The 22,688-nt window shown below is 33.9% G+C and overlaps 3 protein-coding genes across 4 annotated transcripts; 1 reads left to right on the top strand and 2 right to left on the bottom strand.

Moving 5' to 3' along the window:
* Positions 1-3,605: 3,605 nt before the first annotated feature.
* On the bottom strand, positions 3,606-10,884 carry LOC132556129 (uncharacterized). Of its 2 annotated transcripts, XR_009554463.1 has the most exons (6): positions 10,697-10,884; positions 10,100-10,267; positions 8,853-9,418; positions 8,549-8,616; positions 7,478-7,694; positions 3,606-5,807 (listed from the first exon to the last, which is right to left on the bottom strand). XR_009554463.1 is itself a non-coding variant. In XM_060220515.1 (5 exons), the coding sequence occupies exons 1-5, from the start codon at positions 10,871-10,873 to the stop codon at positions 7,660-7,662; spliced, it is 1,014 nt and encodes a 337-aa protein (XP_060076498.1). In that variant the 5' UTR covers positions 10,874-10,884; the 3' UTR covers positions 3,606-7,659. The 2 variants fall into 2 exon arrangements, 1 of the variants encoding a protein (XP_060076498.1); XM_060220515.1 differs by having other exon boundaries at positions 3,606-7,694.
* A 1,050-nt stretch (positions 10,885-11,934) lies between these two features.
* On the top strand, positions 11,935-14,686 carry LOC132556143 (cytochrome c oxidase assembly protein COX19-like). The gene is made up of 3 exons (XM_060220532.1): positions 11,935-12,004; positions 13,718-13,829; positions 14,467-14,686. The coding sequence occupies exons 1-3, from the start codon at positions 11,935-11,937 to the stop codon at positions 14,552-14,554; spliced, it is 270 nt and encodes an 89-aa protein (XP_060076515.1). The 3' UTR covers positions 14,555-14,686.
* A 2,297-nt stretch (positions 14,687-16,983) lies between these two features.
* LOC132556157 (uncharacterized) lies at positions 16,984-20,854 on the bottom strand. The gene is made up of 4 exons (XM_060220546.1): positions 20,789-20,854; positions 18,666-19,046; positions 18,209-18,364; positions 16,984-17,755 (listed from the first exon to the last, which is right to left on the bottom strand). Exons 1-4 carry the CDS (start codon positions 20,852-20,854, stop codon positions 17,333-17,335), a joined length of 1,026 nt encoding a protein of 341 aa, XP_060076529.1. The 3' UTR covers positions 16,984-17,332.
* Positions 20,855-22,688: the final 1,834 nt, after the last annotated feature.

Here is a 22,688-nt window from a genome sequence, read left to right as displayed (position 1 = left end):
ACGTTTCGTACTTCCTCAACGCTTAGGACCATGTTTAAATATAGTTCCTTTCCTTAAACCATTCCTATTTGGAATTCCTTCCCAGCATCTCTTGCTGAGGCCCCTAGCTTGGTATGTTTTAACCCCTTAACTCCAAGGAATTTTTAATGAAACTGAAGAAAATTTGTCATTTTGCTTCAGCATGAATTCTCACCCTTTTCCAGCCAACTTTTTGGTAAACGACCCTATAAATTTAGAATAAAAGTTTTTTTGAAAATCTTTCGACAAAATCATGTTACCATAACAACCAGAAATTTGAATACTTGATTAATAAATAAATAAATAATTCATGATAAAAGTTAATATAAAAAAATATTTCCAAACTTTATAGCATTGTGAACTACTGGAGTAGAAATCTAAGGATATATATAAGGCAGCAATGTACTCACTCACGGTTGTTGCCATGGTTACCAGCTAATTTTTCAAATATTACATGTAAAAAATAGCAAATTTTATTTGTCTGCCCAATTTTTATTTCATAAGATAAGGTTTGCATAACAAAATTAGAAGCTTAGTCAACCACCAGAATATATAATAATCTGAAAAAGCTTCTTTGTTAAAATTTCAGAGCAAATTACAATTATTTCTTTTAGCAATCATTATTTTTAAACGTTAATTTCTGCTTATAAACAATTTAACTCATGAAGCATTGAATGAAAAGTTATTTATACACATTTTGAAAGTTCTGATCTGTTGAAGAAGTGTTCTGAATGCAATTACAAACATTATTGGATATTTATTTTCAGATGTCAGGGTAGATAACTCAGTTTGAAAAAATAATTTTCAAAAGTTTTGATTTAATTTGTTTCTTCCAGTTAATTGTTTCTCTTGTAATGATGATTGCTGCACTTGTATTTTTCAAATAATGATAAAGACAGTGATCATATTGTTCATCAGATAGACATAAACTACATGTAGTAGAAATATAAAATTCATTTTTTCAACATGTTTATTCTGTATGTGTTTTAGTTTTCATGATTACCAATAAGTTCAAACTTGATTGGTTATTTGAATGTTTAGACATTTCCACTTGTAGAAATTCATTTTCTATGTAAATACAAAATAAGGTATATAGGATGATGAAAGACATTGGTAAAAAGATTAACATATTACTTAAAATTAGACACAGCAATACTCAAAATGTGCTTATTGTAGGAAGTATCTTATCAAAATGGAAACATATATCTGTACATTCCTATCAAACATTTTGTCTTTCAGAGTAATAATGCTATTGCTAAAACCATGACCGTGTTTCCAAAACTAGTTACTTGTACCAGATTGAAGCATTTTAATTGTAATACTTACAACACATTATTTAGATGAAATCATTTTAATTTTGCATAATCCTCCATACAAATAAATGGTGAGGGGAAAGATAAGTGGAAACTTTGCTGGCCCTGATGGCACTTGTTTAACTAGGATGTTCCTGTATCATCACACTTTGTCCATAATACAGCAGTCCTGTGTTTATATCTGAAGTTAGCAATTAGAAAAAAGAAGTTAATTAAAGCATCTTTTGTGTATACTTATGAGCATTTCAATGAAAACTTCCTCATTAAATAGTTAAAGGTTTGAATAAAATAGCAGTGCAATGTTCATGTCACCAGCTGTATCACATCAGTAATACATGTACTAACAAATCTACTGACAGAATCTATTTAGGAAATCATCAAATGTGTTATTAGTCAGTTTCTATATGGATAGCAATTCAGACAATTCAAATTCTAAATGTATACATTATACAAAACAAAAGTTTGCAGAAGTTCGAGTAAGTAAGGGTTGAGAATATCACTATTGTAATACTACATTAATCAAACTACTTTCCTAATTATAGAGGTTTCCAGATTATAGGGGTTTGTGGATCTCTACATTCAAAATATAATGTTTAAAGCCCACAGACTCAAACCTCAAACAGTGAAAAAAAAACCAATATAATTACTTTTTGATAAACATGTTACCTCAAAGATATTTTTCTTTATTGTTATTTATCTTATTCTTCAAAATTGTTGCAAAATCTTTTCAGGATGTGTACTGTACAATGAGATATTTGTGGCCTGGTGAATGACTTTCAATCATCAGAGGCTGCGGTTTAAAATCACAGCTTAATTACTCATATGGCTCCTCATAATCTTATACAACTTGACCAGAATCAATTATTTTTCATCTACTGCCTCTTAGCTATTTCAGCTATCATTTTCTAAATAAATTGGCAACTAAAACAAAACAAGATGTAGATTAGTTTTGCCAGAATTTATGAAAAATGATACAGGGACCAAACATAAAGGATGGTATCAGCAGGGATCTGAATGAGACAGAAGCTACTTTTTTCGGATTATATTGTACAACTCTAATCACCATGTATTTATATGTCCCCACTGCCATTATTATGTAAAGATATCATGATATCATCCCTCTTTCTGATGAAGGCCGGTAGGAACTGGTCCTTATAATTTTGTCCTTTCCATACAATGTGTATTTTGTGAATTCATCATATGCTTATCTAAATTTGAAACAATATCTCTTACAGTAGTTAATAAATTCAAAAAATGAGAAAATGAAGTTAATTTAGAAGAAATAATTACAGAACATGTTTATTGCTGAAAAGTATACAGTATCCTCAGACAACTGATATGTAATAAGTCATAATCAGGTAGAAAACTGCTGCAGATCTGAGAATGGAAAAATATAGAAGTAAAAATTACAGGTATTTCATCAGGGATGTGTCACATACAGATTCCCATCCATATAATACATGTCAAACATGTACTGTTAGGGATCTATGACACGTTTTTGGATTCAAACGACAGATTTTTCTCTGTGATTTATATATTCCATTCATTAGTTCAGTATATTCAAATATTTACCTTTATATGCCTTATTCTTCTAAAAATCAATGTACATGAAGACCTATATCATCATAGATTGCGTAAAATGAATACATTTTTGTTTTCGTATAATACTTACCTATGAAATGATATGGTGACAAGATTAACGCCTTGTTAATTAATTTCTTTGCAATGGACAGGTTTACCTCATCACTCCCATCGTTTGCAAATTGTGACAGGTCAGAGTATTGACCTATAGTTCATGTTCAGACACAACACAGGTGAATTCTATCGCCTTGATAGTGACATGTCATTATTTTGCGGCATTATCTCATGTAATAACTTGTGATATGCACACAGTTGGCAACAAATCTAACTGAAGTGACGAATTATCTCGCCAAAATAAGTCAGGTTCCTAAAACATTTGCTCACTCCTCTATATCGAAAGTGATACATTTCTGGTAAAACAACTGTTTACATAGTGTATTATAAGAACAACTGAAAGTTGCACCTATATGATCATAATCACAAACATATTTGCTTTGACACACAATGTCAACTTACTGTGGTGTTTTTTAAAAACTTGTGAATTCTTTATTTTGGTATTTTCTGAATGGATAAAGATGGATTTTGACTAATTTTCAGATTGTCTTCAAATGACAATAGAATTCAGTTGGTATTTTTCATGCAATATCATTCGAATGGGCTGAAGGTGTGTAGTTATAGGCTGACACGAGGCTGTTTGAATAGTACCAGATGCATTTTATTCGTCAAATCAAAATATTTGCAGCAAATTATGTATAAGTGATGGAACATGCACAAGATTTGAAATATCAAGTATCCATATATTGAAATCTCTTGTCCTTTATGAACACATATGTGGAATAAAAACTGCACCCCTGCAAATAGACATTTACGTACACTGCGCATCAATCCAAAATGTTTGGAAAAAATGCCTTGTATTTTCAATACACAATATTTTTCAAAACAAAATTTACTATGAACAAAAATTGTTCAACATTTTCTCTAGTTTCATGTGATATAATCAGTAGATCAATACCTCCACTAAGAAGGAAGGTATGATGGTTTTCCAAACACCGACGCCACAATACATGGAAATGTGTAGTTGGATGTTAAGCAGATGATTTCTTCCCAAACTTTAAACCTGATCCTTCTTGAGAGTTGCTGTGACTAGAGACTGGAGCTGTACCAGTTGGGACCTACCCCTCGTTGGCAATAAGGTAGCTGCATTTGTCTGGTGCCAGTCAAAGCATGATTTGTTACATTATTTCTTAAATCTATTCTATTCTGCTCTTTACTATTCATACTCTTTATTGCTAAGTCCAGTCCCAATGCACAGTGGTTTATAGTTATCAAGTTTGACATCTTAATGATATAGAACTGAATAATATCTAAAGATTTAAAGCCACATACACATTTTACTAAACAACTTCCTAGAATTATGGAATCCAAGTAACTTTGCATGGAGAACGAAATCCAAGTAACTTTGCATGAAATACTAGCAACTGTGCACGGAGAATGAAATCCAAGCAGCTATGCATGGAGAATGAAATCGATTGAAATTGAAGCGATGCAGATAAACAGTCTTAATGTAAGTGTGTGTCTTCACTCCATGTCTCTGATAAGACTTTGATGAGTCCTAGCATTGAATTAGACAATCAAACACTGTAGCCAATCTTGGACACCAAAGTAGAGACAATCGCTTCCTTAAATATAAGATACTTTCTTTGGAATGGTTTTATTGCATTGTATTGATGCTTACAATGTTTATTTGTTTACATTGCTTAAGAACTGTAGTAGAGTTGAGTAAGAAAAATACTGTTTTCATCAATAATACCCTGGCATTAAACAAAAACACATTACTGACATGAATGATGTAGGTTTGTCATGTCAGTACACACCTTACACAAACAAGGAAATTGTACAAAAGCTGTGAAGAAGATTTGATAACATGCTGCAGATGTAAACACATCATAAAGAAGATGTAATGTCACATTCATCACATTGATTATACTATACATAAATAAATATTAAAGTTTCCATGACCAACAAAATCAATAAATTAATAAAAAAATATTTTAAGTATCTGTATTGCTTTTCTTTATAAAATTGCTCCTTTCAACAGTGAAACAGAACAGGGTTCAGTTCTTCCCTTGATGTGGGGGAGTCTCCTCCGCTTTGATGTGGTGAGTCTCCTCCCTTGATGTGGTGAGTCTCCTCCCTTGATGTGGGGAGTCTCCTCCACTTTGATGTGGGGAGTCTCCTCCACTTTGATGTGGGGAGTCTCCTCCACTTTGATGTGGTGAGCATCCTCCGCTTTGATGTGGTGAGTCCTCCGCTTTGATGTGGTGAGTCCTCCGCTTTGATGTGATGAGTCCTCCGCTTTGATGTGGTGAGACCTCTGCTTTGATGTGGGGAGTCCTCCGCTTTGATGTGATGAGTCCTCCGCTTTGATGTGGTGAGTCTTCCGCTTTGATGTGGCGAGTCCTCCGCTTTGACGTGATGAGTCCTCCGCTTTGATGTGGTGAGACCTCTGCTTTGATGTGGGGAGTCCTCCGCTTTGATGTGATGAGACCTCCGCTTTGATGTGGGGAGTCTCCTCCGCTTTGATGTGGTGAGACCTCTGCTTTGATGTGGTGAGACCTCCGCTTTGATGTGGTGAGTCCTCCACTTGATGTGGTGAGTCCTCCGCTTTGATGTGGTGAGTCCTCCGCTTGATGTGGTGAGTCCTCCGCTTTGATGTGGTGAGACCTCCGCTTTGATGTGGTGAGTCCTCCGCTTTGATGTGGTGAGTCCTCCGCTTTGATGTGGTGAGACCTCCGCTTTGATGTGGTGAGACCTCCGCTTTGATGTGATGAGTTCTCTGCTTCGATATGATGAGTCCCCAGTACTATATCCCGTCAAAGTCAGCATTTCATCTAGCTGAAAACAGTTTTGTTCAAAACATTTCCTCAGAGGAAAACAGGCTGTTTTACAATTATGTACTGCGTTTCTAAATAGGATAATTACGACAATAACAGAACCCATATATCACTAATTGAAAAACTTTAAATGCTGAAAAATTCAGTATAATTTTGACAATAAATTAGGATCCTTCAGGTTTCAATTTTAAGGAAAGGAAACTGAATGTTAATAGTAAGAATCATTGTGCCATGCTTCAAATTATTTACGTCTTAATTCTTATTCAAATGATAACAGGAATTTCTGACAGAGCAGGTCATTTTAACAATTCAAAAGATTTGACCCTGTGATCTTGAACATTTTTATCTCATGCCAGCATGATAATTTCAAATATCCTATTCTTGGCAATTTTATTTTTGTAAAACAGGGTAAAATGAGAGTAAAAGAAATACATACAGAGAGACTACTTTAAAACATGAGCAGGTGTAACAGAAAGGTAAGCGTCTTCTGCTTCACTGACCGCAACTGCCATATAACTCTTGGTCAATCTAAGAAAGTAATGTTGAGTTCCCAAAGAATGTAACATGGTTAACAACTAAGGAACCACCATGCATCAAACACATCTAACTTCATATCACACAAGGATATTACACATTTCCTAAATAGACCATTATGACAACTAAAAATTTTTTCCATAATCTTCATAAGTCTGCATTTCTCCAAACCCTGTCCTGTGAATTTAACTGTCTCAGAAACATGCCTTTGAATATCAAATCAGCTGTGACATGTTGATACCATAGATTGAAGAAGGATGAATATAGCTATCTTGATGGAAGGTTCACAATAGGGAAATTGATACCACCCCTTAATGGTCCAATTTATTGGCATTTTTTTTCCTTGACAAACTTTCCAGACCAAGAAAGAACAGAAAAAAAAAAAAAACCAAAAGTGATACTTTCCCATTGAAATAGCTTTCAATTGGCTTATGGAGAAAACTTTAAAGGGGCTATTTAGTAAAGTTTTTTTTTTTTCTAGTTACAAATTCATCCGTCAAAATGTAGTTCTATAAGCCTTATGAACTATCCTCAATGACATATTGATACAAGCGCATGTTTTCCATTGATTTTTTAACTAATTATTTGGGAAATCCGTATCATCTGTACAGACACAATAAATGATAGGTGCATTTGTTTACAAACAGTCTTCTTCCTGCCAGAGGGTGCAGCATTTCCTGCTATATTTGGATTATCGCTTTTTTTGGCAGGGGCATCCCAAGATTTTAAACTGACCACACTGGACATTGGCTATGTAGGAGAAAACTATTATGTACAGATTTGTTAGTCTGGACACATATATTTTCATTTCCAGCTGAATAGAAAAACCTTGCTTGACTAAATAGCCCCTTTAAAAGTAGCAATAATGAGTATCCATTTGACATATGTTATCAGCTGTCCCTGTTTGAATGCTGTAAAACTGATAACTTCACATAACACCTATCATAAATCTAAAATAAATAGAATTCATTCGAGATGATCCCAGACATGACCAGATAATGATACCCAATTCAATATAATGTTCACAAATTATCTCAGACAATGCTTCACATGTTACCGTGAAGTCCAAACAAGGTCAGGTCTCAACATTAACATCAAGGAATCAGATAAATATGACAACAATAACTGTGGTAATACCAAAGTCTGCTGTTCATAACAATTCATGTTTATATAGTCATCTCGACTCCACATAAGACTGAAAGAATCCAATGCCTAAAACATCACAGTCCAGTTTCCAGAGTTCAGAGTTCAGGTAACAATTGAATTTGTAGAAGTCAGGTATCATGTAAAATTGACCATCCAGAATAAGAGGACAGAAGTCAAACTTTACAGCAATGTAAAGGGCGATTGGACTCTGAAATATAAAAAAAAAAAATTTCAAAGTAAATGCCTCAATGTACAGAGAGATGGAAACTGTGATTCGCAGAAATGGAAATAGTATTGGCTAATGATACAACACTATCATAATCAACAGTTTGACAGTGATACCGAGGAACTACAGAGAAAAAATAGTAGAGTTACCAGCTTCCAGAAAAAGGAAGGATTTACTAGTTTTCATCTGATAATGGTTGACTTAATATAATTCTGTACAGAGCACTGAATCCTCTGCACCTAAAAACACTTAAAGTATGGTAGAAAAGATCTCCATTGTAGAACACAGTCAGTTGATGATTTAAGTCTTATAACACAGCCAATAGAAGATTTTATTGTTTTTTCACTATTTTATAAAACAACCAGTAGAAGATTTTGGTCATATAACACAATCAGGAGAAGAACATAAACAGTAGATTAAAGTTCTTTATAACTTAACCAGTTGAAGATTTCAGTCCTATAGCACAACCACTAGCAGATTCCAGTCTTACAACACAACCAATCAAAGTTTTTAAGTCTTGTTACAGTAGAAGATTTAAATCTTATAACACGACAAGTATAAGATTTCAGTCATAGAACAAAACCAGCAGAAGTTTTAATTTTTTATCACACAACCAGTGGAAGATTTACCATCACCAACAAAAGGAAAATGTTCCTAAATGCAATACTGAAAAATAAGACATATCAAATGACTATTCACATCTGAAGTTTATCATATATAAAACTCAAAATAAACATATTCCTCTTAACAGAAAAGCAGTATTTATCTGGCAGTGGAAATTTGAAACCTTTATGTTAATCACATGTATAAATTTGGTTAATAAATCAGTTCCCTACCTGGGAAAAGACATTCTGTACCATCCAAACAAGAAACCACCCAATCACAAGCATCTTCAGATGTTAACCTACAAGAAATACAGGAAACATAAAGAAAGGTACATTACAATGATCCTGCCAATTAAGGTAACATGGATGCTGTTGAAGTGATTTTGTTTTCTTACTTAATAGGAAGTAAAATTTAATAATCTATTACTTGTATCAATGTATCAATCACAAGGTACATACCCATTTCATTACAATGATCAAGCGAAAAAATAAGTATATATATATATATATATATATATATACATGTTTACTCTACCTGAATCTGACAGCCACTGAGTCTTCATACTCCAGGACCTGAGTTTCTTGGATGGTGCCATATTGGGCTATCAATTCTTCTAATGTGGAGAAGTCCATTTGTCTGGGTAGGCCATCAAGCTGAATGATGTTGCCTTGTGTGATTTTCCACATGTTCTCGGATGTTTCACTTGATCTGCTGGGTATGGATTCAGTATCACTTATATACAGAGCTTCCTCGCTTGATGTTCTACATGACATAGATGATTTACATACAGCAGATTTTTCTGGAGATGAGTCACTCATGAGAGATGATAATGAACTGTAATGAACAGATGAGGAACCTTTACAAGGTAATGCCAAATTGTTGAGATCCTTTAAGCCAGATGAACCACTATCACTGTCATATACTGCAGATCTTTGGTATCGTGGTGAATGTGATGAAGATGATAGAGAAGGGAAATCTTCCTCATATGTTTCAGAACTTAGAGTTGGTTTTGACAAACTGGCAAAAGGACTCGACATCTTCACTGCAATGTCTGCTTTCCCCACAAATGAACTGTTATCCAGAAACAAAGGTTCATGTCTCTATTGCAAATAAACGAAAAAAACACACTTTATAATCCTATTTTTGTATCATGAAGAGATCCATGTACTGTATCATTTGTTTTGTATCATGAGAACATTTTTAACATGGTCAATATCCTTCTTTCAAACTGGAAGCTTGTTAAAAGCATTACTATTTTCATCTTCCATCACCACTGAAATAACTTTACTGGAACAAAATCCTGTATAAATATATCTTAATATATACTTCTCCAAATTTTTATCAGAAAGTGCTTTTGATTCAATACTGAGGAAACAAATTCAAGATGACCAGTGACCTGAATATATTTTTTGGACATTTAATATAAACAGCTGGAGAATATTTGTGATATATAAATGTATATGGAACTTAACACAATTTCAACCCTAAAGTTCATAAAGTGGAAGTCGCCTTTTATGTCTCTAAAAATCAAGACAAAATGTCTTAAGATATTTGAGGTATATATCACAATATTAGCTTCATAACATCAATGCTATATCTAAGTTGAAAAGAGCAATACTGCCACTGACTTCAATGCAATGTCTTAAATTACCTAAAAGTCATTCTGATCTCCCAGAGTTACTTCCCTTTGTTTCAGTTATCAGTAGAGTGATAAGCCTGACAGCAAATGGACACTCAGAATGACAGAAAGTGCAACTTCAGAAACAATTTCTTTTACTTACTGGTCTATCAACTTCAATGGCTGTCTGGTCTCTGTGATCACATCCAGTTCCTCTAGTTCCTCTTAAACCAGGAAAGGCTTTTGCTTTTTCTTTAAGTACTCTCCCTCTTCCCTTTCCCTTCTTCCTCACATTTGGATCATACGAGGTAAAAGGCATAGCTTGCAGCTCCTAGAAAGTACATAATGCATGATTCATCCAAAGCTATATAAAATTGAAAGGAAAAAATGATAATAAGTAAACCTGGTTATAAATTAATTTGCTGTAAATTGTTAACCAGTTTACAAATATCTCCTGAATCCAAAAATAGGATTGTATTTTCATTAAAAGTTTTTTTTTCTACAGTACTCGGTCTATTGCTAGATTTGACAATACTGACAACAGAAAGAAGGGTTTAATCACATAAATATTGATATGTCTCTCAACACAAGTGCCTGATTTTGTTATCCAATCATGTGCGAGATAAATTAATTCAAACATGTCAGATATAAGTTGTTAAAAATTTGATTTTCTTTCAGAAATAGCAGTGACATTTTCAGTGATGTTTTTCATATTGATTAACAAATAACATTCAAATAAGTGATGCTTCAAGTTACATACTTCTAACTGTGGCTTAATGTGTGGCATTCGTGGTATACGGCGTTCCTGGTCCGACTTCCCTCTGCCAGAACATCTACATATATAAACCTCCTCATCAGATTCAACTTGTTCAATATCAAATCCAAAAATCACATCTGTATAGAAGTCAGGATCGTATAGTTGCCATCTCATACCCATGCTAATAAAACTACAAATAGAAAATATATGCATCTTATCAGATCAAATCTAACCTTTTAAATTAATGACCTCATAGATACCTAATAACTTTTTTAATTCATCTAAATGTATACAAATATAAACAAGTTTCCTAGAGGAATCTTGGCACCACCATTGTTTGATCTTTATTTCTTCTTTTAAAGGTGGAGGTTTTCCTTTAGTTTTCTTTCCTCTGTTTTACTCTTTAATTTGGAAATTCTTCAAGAGAAATAGCAATGATATCCTTTAATCAGCAATCTTGTTTTTCCATTTACTCTCGATAGTCCCAACTGTTCTAACATCAAAAAGAGACTTGAGATTAAAGGTAACTTATCTGGTCCTTCTTAAAAAATAGTGATAACAAACTTCCAGTCAAAATCCAAAACGGTTGCATCTGTTCAGTTCCACAAATAGGAGTATAACTAGGGAAATTTACATTTTAAAGATAGTCAGCAAGATAGTGAAATTCAATGAGTTTATCTTTATGAACCATGTGAAACTCGAGAAAGTTCCATCCATTACTTCCAAGGACTTCTTGATACGAATCGTTCAGGGACTGATGATAGATAGATAGATAGATAGATAGATAGATAGACAACGGACTGTGAATGCAGGGTAATTTGAATATATAAAGTCCATGATAATTTTTAATAAAATAAAGCTTCTATATATATATATGTAGTTTATTAAGATTTACTTATTCTAGTGAATATAAGTATTAGTTGGTGATTTCCCTGCTATTACTCATCTGTTACCAAAGTAAAGAATTTAGATGAACTTTCAGAAGTTGCTACATGCCTTCAAACCCTTCTGTTATGCTGGCCAGAAAGCAAAGTATGGTAACCAGTCCTGCTACAGTGTCTGTATGTATTTGTTATTCCTGAACCTGAAGACTCATCTGAGTAATATGATTTGTTCCGAATTCACATTGGTCGGGGTTCGTCAAAGAAGCCAATCAAAATCGACATTCTAAATACGCGAACCGGGGTCAGGGGAGGCTACTCTCAAGTATTTCGCAACAAAACGTATCAATATAATAAAACATGGCAACTCCTGGAAGACGAATAAATTTAAGACCTCCGGACAAAGGAAGCTTCCCTCTTGATCATGAAGGTGAAGAAGGCTGACTTAGCTAGAATTCATTCAATCATTACTATGTAAATGAAACTTCACATCTGCTTGTTTAGTACACTGGTGTCGATACCTGAAATGAGCGTATTGACAGACGAGGCTAGTAGTAGTACATATACCTGTAACTGAGAAAAAGAGGGATACTTTATGAGGTGTAAAAGTAGTGTAAACGCGTGTATACAGTTTATTGTGGCGAGTAGTATGGCAAATCATAGGTGACGGAAAACAGCCTGTAAAATTAACTTTCTGTCACGGTAATATATAATAAAAAAAACATCAACTGATCAAATAAATTAGCGTTGAGAAGCCTTCATTGTAGTTATATGTGAGAGGAAATTGGAGTAACTTGATAAAGCTCGAGTACGTCCCCCTCCATACACACACCTTTTCTACATCCGTTCATCGGGTTAGGTCCTGCCCCGCATATTGCAATAATCATATATTTGAGGGATAATTAATTGGTGTATTCAAATGCAGGACCACGTGAAATATGAACCTGCAATGGGTATTCCACATAATATTTATGTATATAAGTGTGTGTTTACTGCAACAAAGAATACAAATTAACCCAGATTTTATCAGAAGGAAACTTAAGGTCAGCTCACATAAATGCCTTTAATGGTGCAGAGGTATGTTATCAATAAACACATAAATACATGAAGTCTGTATCGTAGATATCATGACCAAGAGGGCATTCTCAAAAACTTTATAAAAAGCATTCTTGATCAGATATAAGAAAACAATTCTTCAGTCAACGAACTGTAAATTTGTGGAACAGATTGCCCCAACATGTTATAATTGCTACTACAGTCAGACATTTTGAAATTTTATTTCATGAACATTGCAAAGTCAATAAAAATGTTAAAATTTAGTGAATTCACGAAACTGCACCAGAAATAATATGAACACAATATTTTCATGTACTATTAAATATTGATATGGTCATAGAGGCTAGTTGGCCTGCATCCATCATGTATCCTAAATAAATCCTTAATGGATGATCCTTGAACATCTTGACCGACTCTCCCTTCAAACAAGACAAAAAAATATTAGGATAATTTCTTAAAATATGCTAGTACCAAATAAGAGAATCTTTACTCCTACAACTGGCTATACCAGATGTGCACAACAGAAAACGTCAAACTTTCTTTATAGAACAAGGCTATGCTTTATTCACAATTTCCATGATCTTATCTGTTCAGATAAAACTCTGACTTTTGATATTTAAGTACTCCTTTCAGCTTGTTTCTCTTTCTTGCATCAGTGCACCTATTATCAACTTGACATGATATAGTTACTGGGAGACATCAAGGTAACAGTTACCTGGTCATGGTTGTTGTACTTTGTTACTGAGAGACAATGAGGTAACAGTTACCTGGTCATGGTGGTTGTACTTTGTTACTTAGAGACAATGAGGCAACAGTTACTTGGTCATGGTTGTTGTACTTTGTTACTGGGAGACATCGAGGTAACAGCTACCATGACTAGGACACCATGCATGGTGGTGCTAAAATGGTTAGATAAACATGATTAGAACTGAAATAGCAGCTCTCTTCTACTCATTACAATAAATCTTGGTGATTATACTTACAGCAATGAAAATAATGAAAAGATGCCATATGATGTGCACATATTAATAGAAAATGGTTTATGAACATGTGACTTAAAGCAATATTTTTTTTCCTTTTGTTGAAGGTGAATGTAAAAATGCAATGACAAAATACATGACCTGTTTGAAAGAAAACCAGCAAGACAATGGATTGTGTAGGGTTCAAGCTAAAGAATACCTGGAGTGTAGAATGAACAAGTAAGATGACCAAATATTAACATTGTAATCATAACAACATGTACATTTGTCTAATGGCTGAAGGGCGATGAGTTATAGAGTGGTTATAAAATTCCCAGGAGTCTTTTCATACATGTTTAAAGATAATAAAATATTTGTCTCATATGTAATATTATCATGACTTTTCTAAGGGGAATGAACCTTCATATCAAATTTCAGAATGATCAATTCATAAATTCTGAAGATATAGTGATAACAAAATGTATGTAATGGCCTCTTTTCACCCATTTAGTTATTTCATCAGTTCCATGATGGACAGTAACTAATGAGGTACTAAAGGAAGCATACAAATAAAATTTGAGAAATATCTGCCTAGTACTTACCATGTAACACAATGTCATTTTTTTCTCTCTCTCTCTTTTTTTTTTAATATGTCCCAAATTTAATCATGCACAACAAGAGACCAAAGGGAGTCTGCATATGATATGAAGGAGTCTGAAGACTTGCTTTGTTTTATTGTATATGTATAGAGTCCATGTTACTTTATTTACAGTAAATTGGATATATGAACTGAATAAGAACTTTAAGAGTATTTAAATCAGTTTGTCATAGTTCTATTTTTCTGTAATTGTGTTCAAATTGAAGTTTTCTTTTTCAGTAATCTCATGGCAAAAGAAGCATGGTCCAAACTTGGATATAAGGATTTAGTGAACACATCACCACAACCAGTATCTGGAAAATCATGACACTGGAACCTGCCGTATAGAACTTATCACATTTTGTGTAATATGTAAATCAGACCAAATATTCTGTAGCTTATACACATTTTGATGTTATCTATTTTACATTCTCCCCTCTTAATAAAAAATATCATTGTTTCTTTTTTGCATTGTTGTTATGTAAACTTATGATTATACTGGAAAATTATGTTTGGTTAAAAGGGACTAGATGGTTAGATTTTGTTATTTTTGCCCATGCTTTTGATTTTGTGCAAGCATTGTAATACTTAAAATCAGACTTCACAAAATTATAACACTCTCAGAGAGAAATTGATAAATATTATCAGCTTCAAACTAGCGCTGGTCAAAACTCATTGTTGTGTCTACTACCCATTGCTGTTTTGATAGGAGATTAACAAGTTTATCTCAAGACCTTTCAGCTGGTAATTAGCTAAAACTTAATTTGCCAGCCATGTTTCATTTCTTAATTTGTAAAATGACCTCTTGTTTCATGCTATACCAGTGACAGAGTGAAATAAATGAAATTGAATTAATCTGAATCTAAAATTGCATGCACAAAGACATTGTTTACACTTACTGAATGACAATGATATGAATTAGTGTTGGGTTGTTTCTTTTTTTTTTTTTTTTTTTTTTGAATTTTTGATTTTGCCAATAAATTGGTTATGCAAATTTTAAGATATCATAATTTACAGAAAGAACACAATTTTTAACAGATATTTAAATGTAATAATGCTTTTTATCAATTATGAAATGAATATCTAACCATTTAGTGCCTTTAAATTACATATATTGTCATATCTTTCCACCTCCAGTACAGCTCATAATTGGTCTCAACTTCCATCTCATGTGTGGTGAATGATAATTTACTTCTATCTCACAATGACATTAGTTGTCATGACATTTGTTTCGCATATATCTGATAATTGGTCATGACGACTGTCTCACATATATATTATATGTAGTCATGACAACTGTCATATATATCTCATATGTAGTCATGACTGCTGTCTCACATGCCATTGATAAGTAGTTAAGACTTCCATCTTGCATGATGTTCTGCTAGAACTGTGACAAATACAGAGGGGTTCTTTACCAAGGATATGCTTATTGAATTAGATACAGAAGGTGTTTTTACTAGAAATAGGCTTATTGCAATAGATACAGAATGGTTTTACCAGACAGATTTATTGAAATGGATACAGAGGGGGGTTTACCAGACAGATTTATTGAAATAGATACAGAGGGGGTTTCACCAGACAGATTTATTGAGATAGATACATATGGGGTTTTTACCAGACATTGGCTTTTTTTTTTAGATAAACATAGGCTTATTGCTCTAAGATAAAGAGGGAGTTTTACCAGACATTGGCTTATATAAACTAGAAAATGTCTGTAAGACATGAATGCCCCCGCCCCCCCCCCCATGTGAAATAATAGTGAAAGGTCTGAATGAAGTTGTTAGGTGGTATAAACTGATTTGGGACGGGACGCAACGGGACGCGACGGGACGGGATGCGACGGGACGGGACGGGACGGACGGACATGGGCAACGCTATATGCCCCCGGCCATAAATGGCGGGGGCATAAAAAAAGGTATATTTAATAAACAGGGTCATTGCTCTTAGATATAGAGGGTTTTTAAAAATAAATGTGTGGGTTAGTACAATAACAGAGTCGACTTTATGTTGGTATGTGGGTTAGAGATATTCTACCTGAGGGTATGGAACTTGGGTCAAGGAATTGCTGCGGTATATGTATTTAACAATAATTCTATACCAGAAGCTAAAATATCCATTATTCTATATACTTACATATGGTTGACTACTTTTCTCCCACCTCTTACACAAATATTTGGTAAACAATGTTGATCAAGCAAATGCATGGCTGAATATGACAAAATTTTGATTGGAAATCATCAGCAATTTTTTTGAGTTGTATCCATGGGCAAGACATTTTACCCTAAATGATGGGCCTCTGTATGTTCAGTGAGGTAGCCATCAGCCTCTTCAACAGGACTTGCCTTAAAATGATCCCGACTGTTCACGGTGAAAACCATAAACCCAGCAAATAAACACAACAATAATTGAACTCTTCAACAGGTGAAAATGTTTTCTGGGATATCTAGTTTTTAAAATTAAAAGCTTATTGGCGCAGGGGTGCTCATTACCCAAAAAGGCATCTCTATTGAGCTCAAAGTTACATGTATCATGGTAGTTAATTGTTTTTATTAGGATGTAATCTGGTGCAGTACATACATTAGAATTCATGGTAGGATAAGGATCCACAATATACCCCTGCTACGAAATGTTGTCAATGGAGAACTGACCCTCAATCAACTCTTACAACGTTAAACATTGTTTACATGATCACTATTAAAGGTAGTTGTGTGTTTATAAGTTCATCTTTTATTTGAAGAATTTATTCACTGTTAATAATGGTTTTACATAAAAATCTTCAGGGTTAATCAGCTAACTTGCACAATCACATTCTTACAAAAATTTGTACCACGATTAGTATGCTAATGAAAATTACTTATGTTTTGATTGTCAAACAATTTTATCTCCCTTTCTATAATAAATCACACCTTAAAAAGTTTTGCAGTTGACAAGAGACAAGAGAAGAATCCTGATTCAAAGAACCAGAAAACTGTTTTTTTCATAATCTTATGAAAGTTTGTAGTCATGACCAAAATATTGAAAAGTTTGTAAAATGTTTAGTTCCTTGATGATTTTCATCGAACTTTCATATATTCAAACATAAGATGGCCATGCTTGACAGAATTTATCGATCACACAAGACAAGTTTGTAAAAGGAATTGGCTAAGAGTGCTACACTTGCATGCTGTTCCCTGAGAGTAATGTCATGCAATTCTGGAAAAGATTCTAACTGTATTTTTAATATATCTGGTTGATTCTCATTCATCGTTTTCCTCAATAACTTGTAGTTATTCACATATGCAGCACCAAAGTGCTTCACAATATCTGTTTTATAAATATCCGGTATCCTCTTTATATCCACAACTTGCACATCTGAATCTTCTGTCTCTATGCGTGCTCTCAACATAGTCATGAAAATTGAACGTAGCATGCTGTTATAGAGGTCTTCTTTGTCGTATTTGTACAGATTTTGTTTTCTGTATTTGCGAACAGGCTCTCTAATGATGTAGACACAGCCTCCTGGAATTTCAGCCAAAGCTGCTTTTATCTGTAATACAAGAAATTAAACAAATTGATGTCATTTATTGTGCTGAAGTTTTTTGATTCAAATTAAATGCTAATCCTTCAGACCTGGAATGTTATGCCAGTGAAACACTAACAATGAAGAATTGGACTGCATGAAAGTTTTGATCAACTCACTTGCACAATAACTATTTTCCATTATAGTAGTCTAATACTTTAATTTTCAGATTTAAAATGTTATCACCAGCTAGCACTATTCAGTAAAGAACTTCGTTGTTGAAATGAGCTTTTAGACAAGTTGAGCAAAACAGCATTGCTCTGCACTAACACAGAACTTGGCTGTTTAATGTTTGAGATCTCAGGCAAGGTAAACTAACACAGGAATGCTTAGCAGTAAATTAAGTGCAGAACGGCATTCTAATATTAACTCTCTAATTTCAAAATAATGTTAGAGGTTACAGCCTTCTACAATACATACCATTTGATGGTGGGATACATGATCAAAGAGGTTCACTGTAAGCTCTTCACTTAAGAAGACATGATTCCAATCCTCAACTTCTAACTGTCGATTCACTTTGATCCAGGTCACTGACTTGGTAACATTAATATCAATCACAACTATGCTTTGTAGCTTCTGTGGATAAAAAATTATAGAGTTATTAGTTATTAATCTTAAATATAATCCTGGAACGATTCAAGTTTTATCAGAATTATTGTGATCTAGATATGGATTGTGGATAACCAGTAATATTATACACTCAATATCAATGCACAATAACGCCTTCCCAATGCATAAATATTTTCAATACATACTTCTTATGCACCCATCCATCCAAAAGATAACTCCACTTATAAGGTCTACTTTACTTTAGGTAAATACACACCAATAGTACATATTCTGAATCTTTGTTCTACTAAGGGATCTGAACATTTACCTCAATTTGTCTTTCTAACAGACCAGGGTGACAGAAGTGTGTATACAAGAGCTCCAGTGGCTGTAGTTCCTTACACATACTTTGAAGACATTCGTAACTTCCAACATTAGCTTTTAATAACTCATTCACACTGGAAATTTTCCCATTCTTTAAACGATACTCCAGAATATTTTTCACTAAAGATTGTGTTGATTCCATCTCTGTCAGTGAGCACAAGGTTTTTGCTGAAAGATCATTTAAGACAGATAATATTCTCTTCTGATGCCTTTCATTCAATTTCAACACTGGTGATGTTTCGACGCTCTGGAATGGAGTTGCTGTTTGCTCATCATTGTAGAATTCTCTTTTATTTGATGTCAGTGTTTCACAGTAGAGACGTCTCTGGTGGTAAAAAAAAAGTAAAATAACATGAAATAATTCAATAATTTGTGCTGATGAATAAGTGATTTCATTATGGTGGAACTAATTTCAAACAGATATGCCAATCTATTTCATAAATTGGCAGCTAGGCTACTGTTGGTAAACAGCTTAATTCTCTTGCCACGGTTTTGAACTTCAGATGACCACTGGTCACCCCTGCAAGGCAGCTGTCATAATTTACTACCAATCCCAACACCAACATCCACAGTGTACCTTATGTCCAACTGTGTGTAGCAGATAATGTTGAGGTGCACTGACAAGGAAAACTACATCACAGTTTGAGTTGACGACAGAAGTTTATATATATATATAATCAATGAAGTAATAGCAACAGTACTGACATGCCAATTGTCAAATTTTCAAGACATCCTGCCACTTTATCAAGACCTAAATATTACAAAAATTACATCACATGCATAGAACATAAAATAAATACAAAGTTATAAATCTAAATTGATAGCGGTGGTGTAAATTTAGGTGTCTTGATAAACCTTTTGGCTGATGGCGAAAATTTGACAATTCGCTTGTCCATACTGTTGCTCTTACTTCATTGATCATATACCTATCCCAGTAATACGTATCCAATGAACATTTGTTTGTTAGGATCCAGTTCCAATATTGGACTATACTGTTGATATTTCTTACTAGATTCTTTATACATATATCTAAGATGACAATGCTGAAAGCATTCAAGATTGTGTGCATCTACCAGTTTAAATATCATGTTATGACTGTGCAATGTTTGGTTGCAGATTGTACCAAAGACTGTGCATGGAAAATTGTGGTCAGATGAGGAATGACATATTCTTGGGTTCATGAAGGAAATCAGAATTTATATTTTTCCATTTGCTACTTGGTTGTGTGCGACTTTGTAAGGTATGAAGAGTAAAGAGTGGTTTCTGTGTTCCTACCATGTCAGGGACACTGTCTGTATAGTTGCACATACTTGAAGTGTACATATGTAGTAGCTCTTCTTTGAATCATTTCAATCTTATATTGGTGAGGATTTTTGTCATGGGTCCCAAGTGATACAGCAGGATTCCAGTTTTGGGTGTACATACATGTCTCTGGACTTGCTCTTTTGTGTCTATGTTGCCTGTTTTAATGCTTCAACGTGTGAATCTCAATCTGTTTTCTGCTTTGTTTGTAATATTTTGTTTGTAATATTTGATTATTTTCCGTGAGAAAGCCAGTGAATACATCCCTCTATTTTTCCTTTTAATTCTTTTCTGTAGATGGTAAATAAATTTTGGGGAATAATTTAGCATTCCTTATTTAATCAATTTGATGAAGCGTGTAAACGTTTTACGTCGAATTTATCCTACACAATTGGATATATGTACATGACTACCAAACGAACATTTATGTGTTATATATGTCTCTGATTTATCATTATCAATTTTCGAAACGTAACTTCAATCTGTTTATATCAATGGCAATGTTCCTACATCGTTGACAGTTCATGAGTCAGTAATAAACAATTTACTTTAGTAAGGTTACATCCTAAGAATACTATACAACATAAAGATGTATCGCAATGTAAACATCTCTCACAAATACTACCCGGACATCTCTAATATCTTACTTGGACATGACGAGGTGTCAGCTCATTGCTACTTTACTGTTAAATCACACAACTGATGTTTTAAAATGTATCACATATCCATCAACATTAAATAGCGTGAGCCAATCAATGCTCTTACCAAATAACAATATGATGTGTTTAACGAAGAACGTTTCTTCAAGACAGCGGACCACCAGGACCTCATTTTCCCCAAGTTCACCTATGTTTATTTTAGTTATCCCCCTTGGAAAGCGATCTACGAGAGCACGCGACCCCTGAAATACGGGTGAGGGTTCGACGCTAGGCACTGATAAAGCCACAGACAAAAGCATTTTTTTCCTCATCCATATTGATTTTTTATTGTTTCTATTCAGTTTCCTGCCAATTATGAGCAAAGAAAACATGAAATATTTGCTAAAGGAATCAGCTTTATCACAACAAACAAACTGTTTAACAATTATCTAAAACCCAAGACGTATGAGAATTACAGTGCATGTTTCTGAAAAAGTGTCAATCATAATGAGACTATTAATTGATTTTATGTGTATGATTTTGATTTGGGTACTGCTTTCAAGTGCCATAATACAAACAAATATTTTTTTATCCCTACTTGATTATCTTAAATCTCATTGAGATCCACCTGCCTTTCCCATTTACTTAATCCATTGACAATATTCAAAATCAACCTCATTACATGTCTGGTTCTCTTCTGAGATCCAGATTTTCTTTTTAACAGTGATATACAAACACGAAGCTTGCCAAGATTTCATCAGTCATTTTGTATTTTTTGGATATGAACAACAAGGGACCAAGAGGAATTGATTCTGATGAAACTTTCTCATGCTTACAGAAGGTAGAAAAATATATAGAACTCATACCATATTTCACAGAAATGCAGACATCAGTTGATTATTAACTGTAAATGGCATTGATTGTAGGGTTTTATAACTAACTGTAAATGGCATTGGTTGTCAGGTTTTATTATCCACTGTATATGATGTTGAATGTGGAGTTTTATTATCGATTCAAAATGGAATTGGTTGTCAGGTTTTATTATCAGTTATAAATGGAGTTGATAGTGGGGTTTTATTACCCATTGTAGAGTTGGTTGTCAGGTTTTATTACCCATTGTAAATAGAGTTGGTTGTCAGGTTCTGTTACCCATTGTAGAGTTTATTGTCAGGTTTTATTACCCATTGTAAATAGAGTTGGTTGTCAGGTTCTGTTACCCATTGTAGAGTTTATTGTCAGGTTTTATTACCCATTGTGGAGTTGGTTGTCAGGTTTAATTACCCATTGTAAATGGAGATGGTTGTCAAGTTTTATTACTCATTGTAAATGGAGATGGTTGTCAGGTTTAATTACCCATTGTAAATGGAGATGGTTGTCAGGTTTTATTACTCATTGTAAATGGAGATGGTTGTCTGGTTTCATTACCCATCGTAGAGTTGGTTCTCAGGTTTTATTACCCATTGTAAATAGAGTTAGTTGTAAGGTTTTATTACCCATTGTAGAGTTGGTTGTCAGGTTTTATTACCCATTGTAAATAGAGTTGGTTGTCAGGTTGATGGTTGTCAGGTTTTATTACCCATTGTAAACAGAGATGGTTGTCAGGTTTTATTACCCATTGTAAACAGAGTTGGTTGTCAGGTTTTTTTTACCCATTGTAAACAGAGATGGTTGTAAGATTTTTTTACCCATTGTAAACAGAGATGGTTGTCAGGTTTTATTACCCATTGTAAATAGAGTTGGTTGTCAGGTTTTATTACCCATTGTAGAGTTGGTTGTCAGGTTTCATTACCCATTGTAAATGGAGATGGTTGTCAAGTTTTATTACCCATTGTAGAGTTGGTTGTCAGGTTTCATTACCCATTGTAAACAGAGATGGTTGTCAGGTTTTATTACCCATTGTAAACAGAGACGGTTGTCAGGTTTCATTACCCATTGTAAATGGAGATGGTTGTCAGGTTTTATTACTCATTGTAAACAGAGACGGTTGTCAGGTTTCATTACCCATTGTAAACAGAGACGGTTGTCAG

The sequence above is a fragment of the Ylistrum balloti genome, unplaced genomic scaffold (assembly GCF_031769215.1).
Source record: "Ylistrum balloti isolate Yb309-2 unplaced genomic scaffold, AGI_CSIRO_Ybal_v1 Utg370552, whole genome shotgun sequence".
NCBI lineage: Eukaryota > Metazoa > Mollusca > Bivalvia > Pectinida > Pectinidae > Ylistrum > Ylistrum balloti.
The sequence above is the reverse complement of the archived record's forward strand: the minus strand, read 5'-3'. Positions and strand labels throughout refer to the sequence as shown.

Excerpts from the sequence above, each read along its gene's own strand:
- LOC132556129 (XM_060220515.1), bottom strand. The coding sequence starts at position 10,873 with ATGGGTATGAGATGGCAACTATACGATCCTGACTTCTATACAGATGTG. Across the intron at positions 10,268-10,696 it reads ACATTAAGCCACAGTTAGAA|GAGCTGCAAGCTATGCCTTT; the intron begins GTATGTAACTTG and ends TGTACTTTCTAG. Across the intron at positions 7,695-8,548 it reads TACAGAATGTCTTTTCCCAG|AGTCCAATCGCCCTTTACAT; the intron begins GTAGGGAACTGA and ends TTTATATTTCAG.
- LOC132556143 (XM_060220532.1), top strand. The coding sequence starts at position 11,935 with ATGGCAACTCCTGGAAGACGAATAAATTTAAGACCTCCGGACAAAGGA. Across the intron at positions 12,005-13,717 it reads CTTCCCTCTTGATCATGAAG|GTGAATGTAAAAATGCAATG; the intron begins GTGAAGAAGGCT and ends CTTTTGTTGAAG. Across the intron at positions 13,830-14,466 it reads CTGGAGTGTAGAATGAACAA|TAATCTCATGGCAAAAGAAG; the intron begins GTAAGATGACCA and ends TTTCTTTTTCAG.
- LOC132556157 (XM_060220546.1), bottom strand. The coding sequence starts at position 20,854 with ATGAGGTCCTGGTGGTCCGCTGTCTTGAAGAAACGTTCTTCGTTAAAC. Across the intron at positions 19,047-20,788 it reads ACACATCATATTGTTATTTG|AGACGTCTCTACTGTGAAAC; the intron begins GTAAGAGCATTG and ends TTTTACCACCAG. Across the intron at positions 18,365-18,665 it reads TGTTAGAAAGACAAATTGAG|AAGCTACAAAGCATAGTTGT; the intron begins GTAAATGTTCAG and ends TTTTATCCACAG.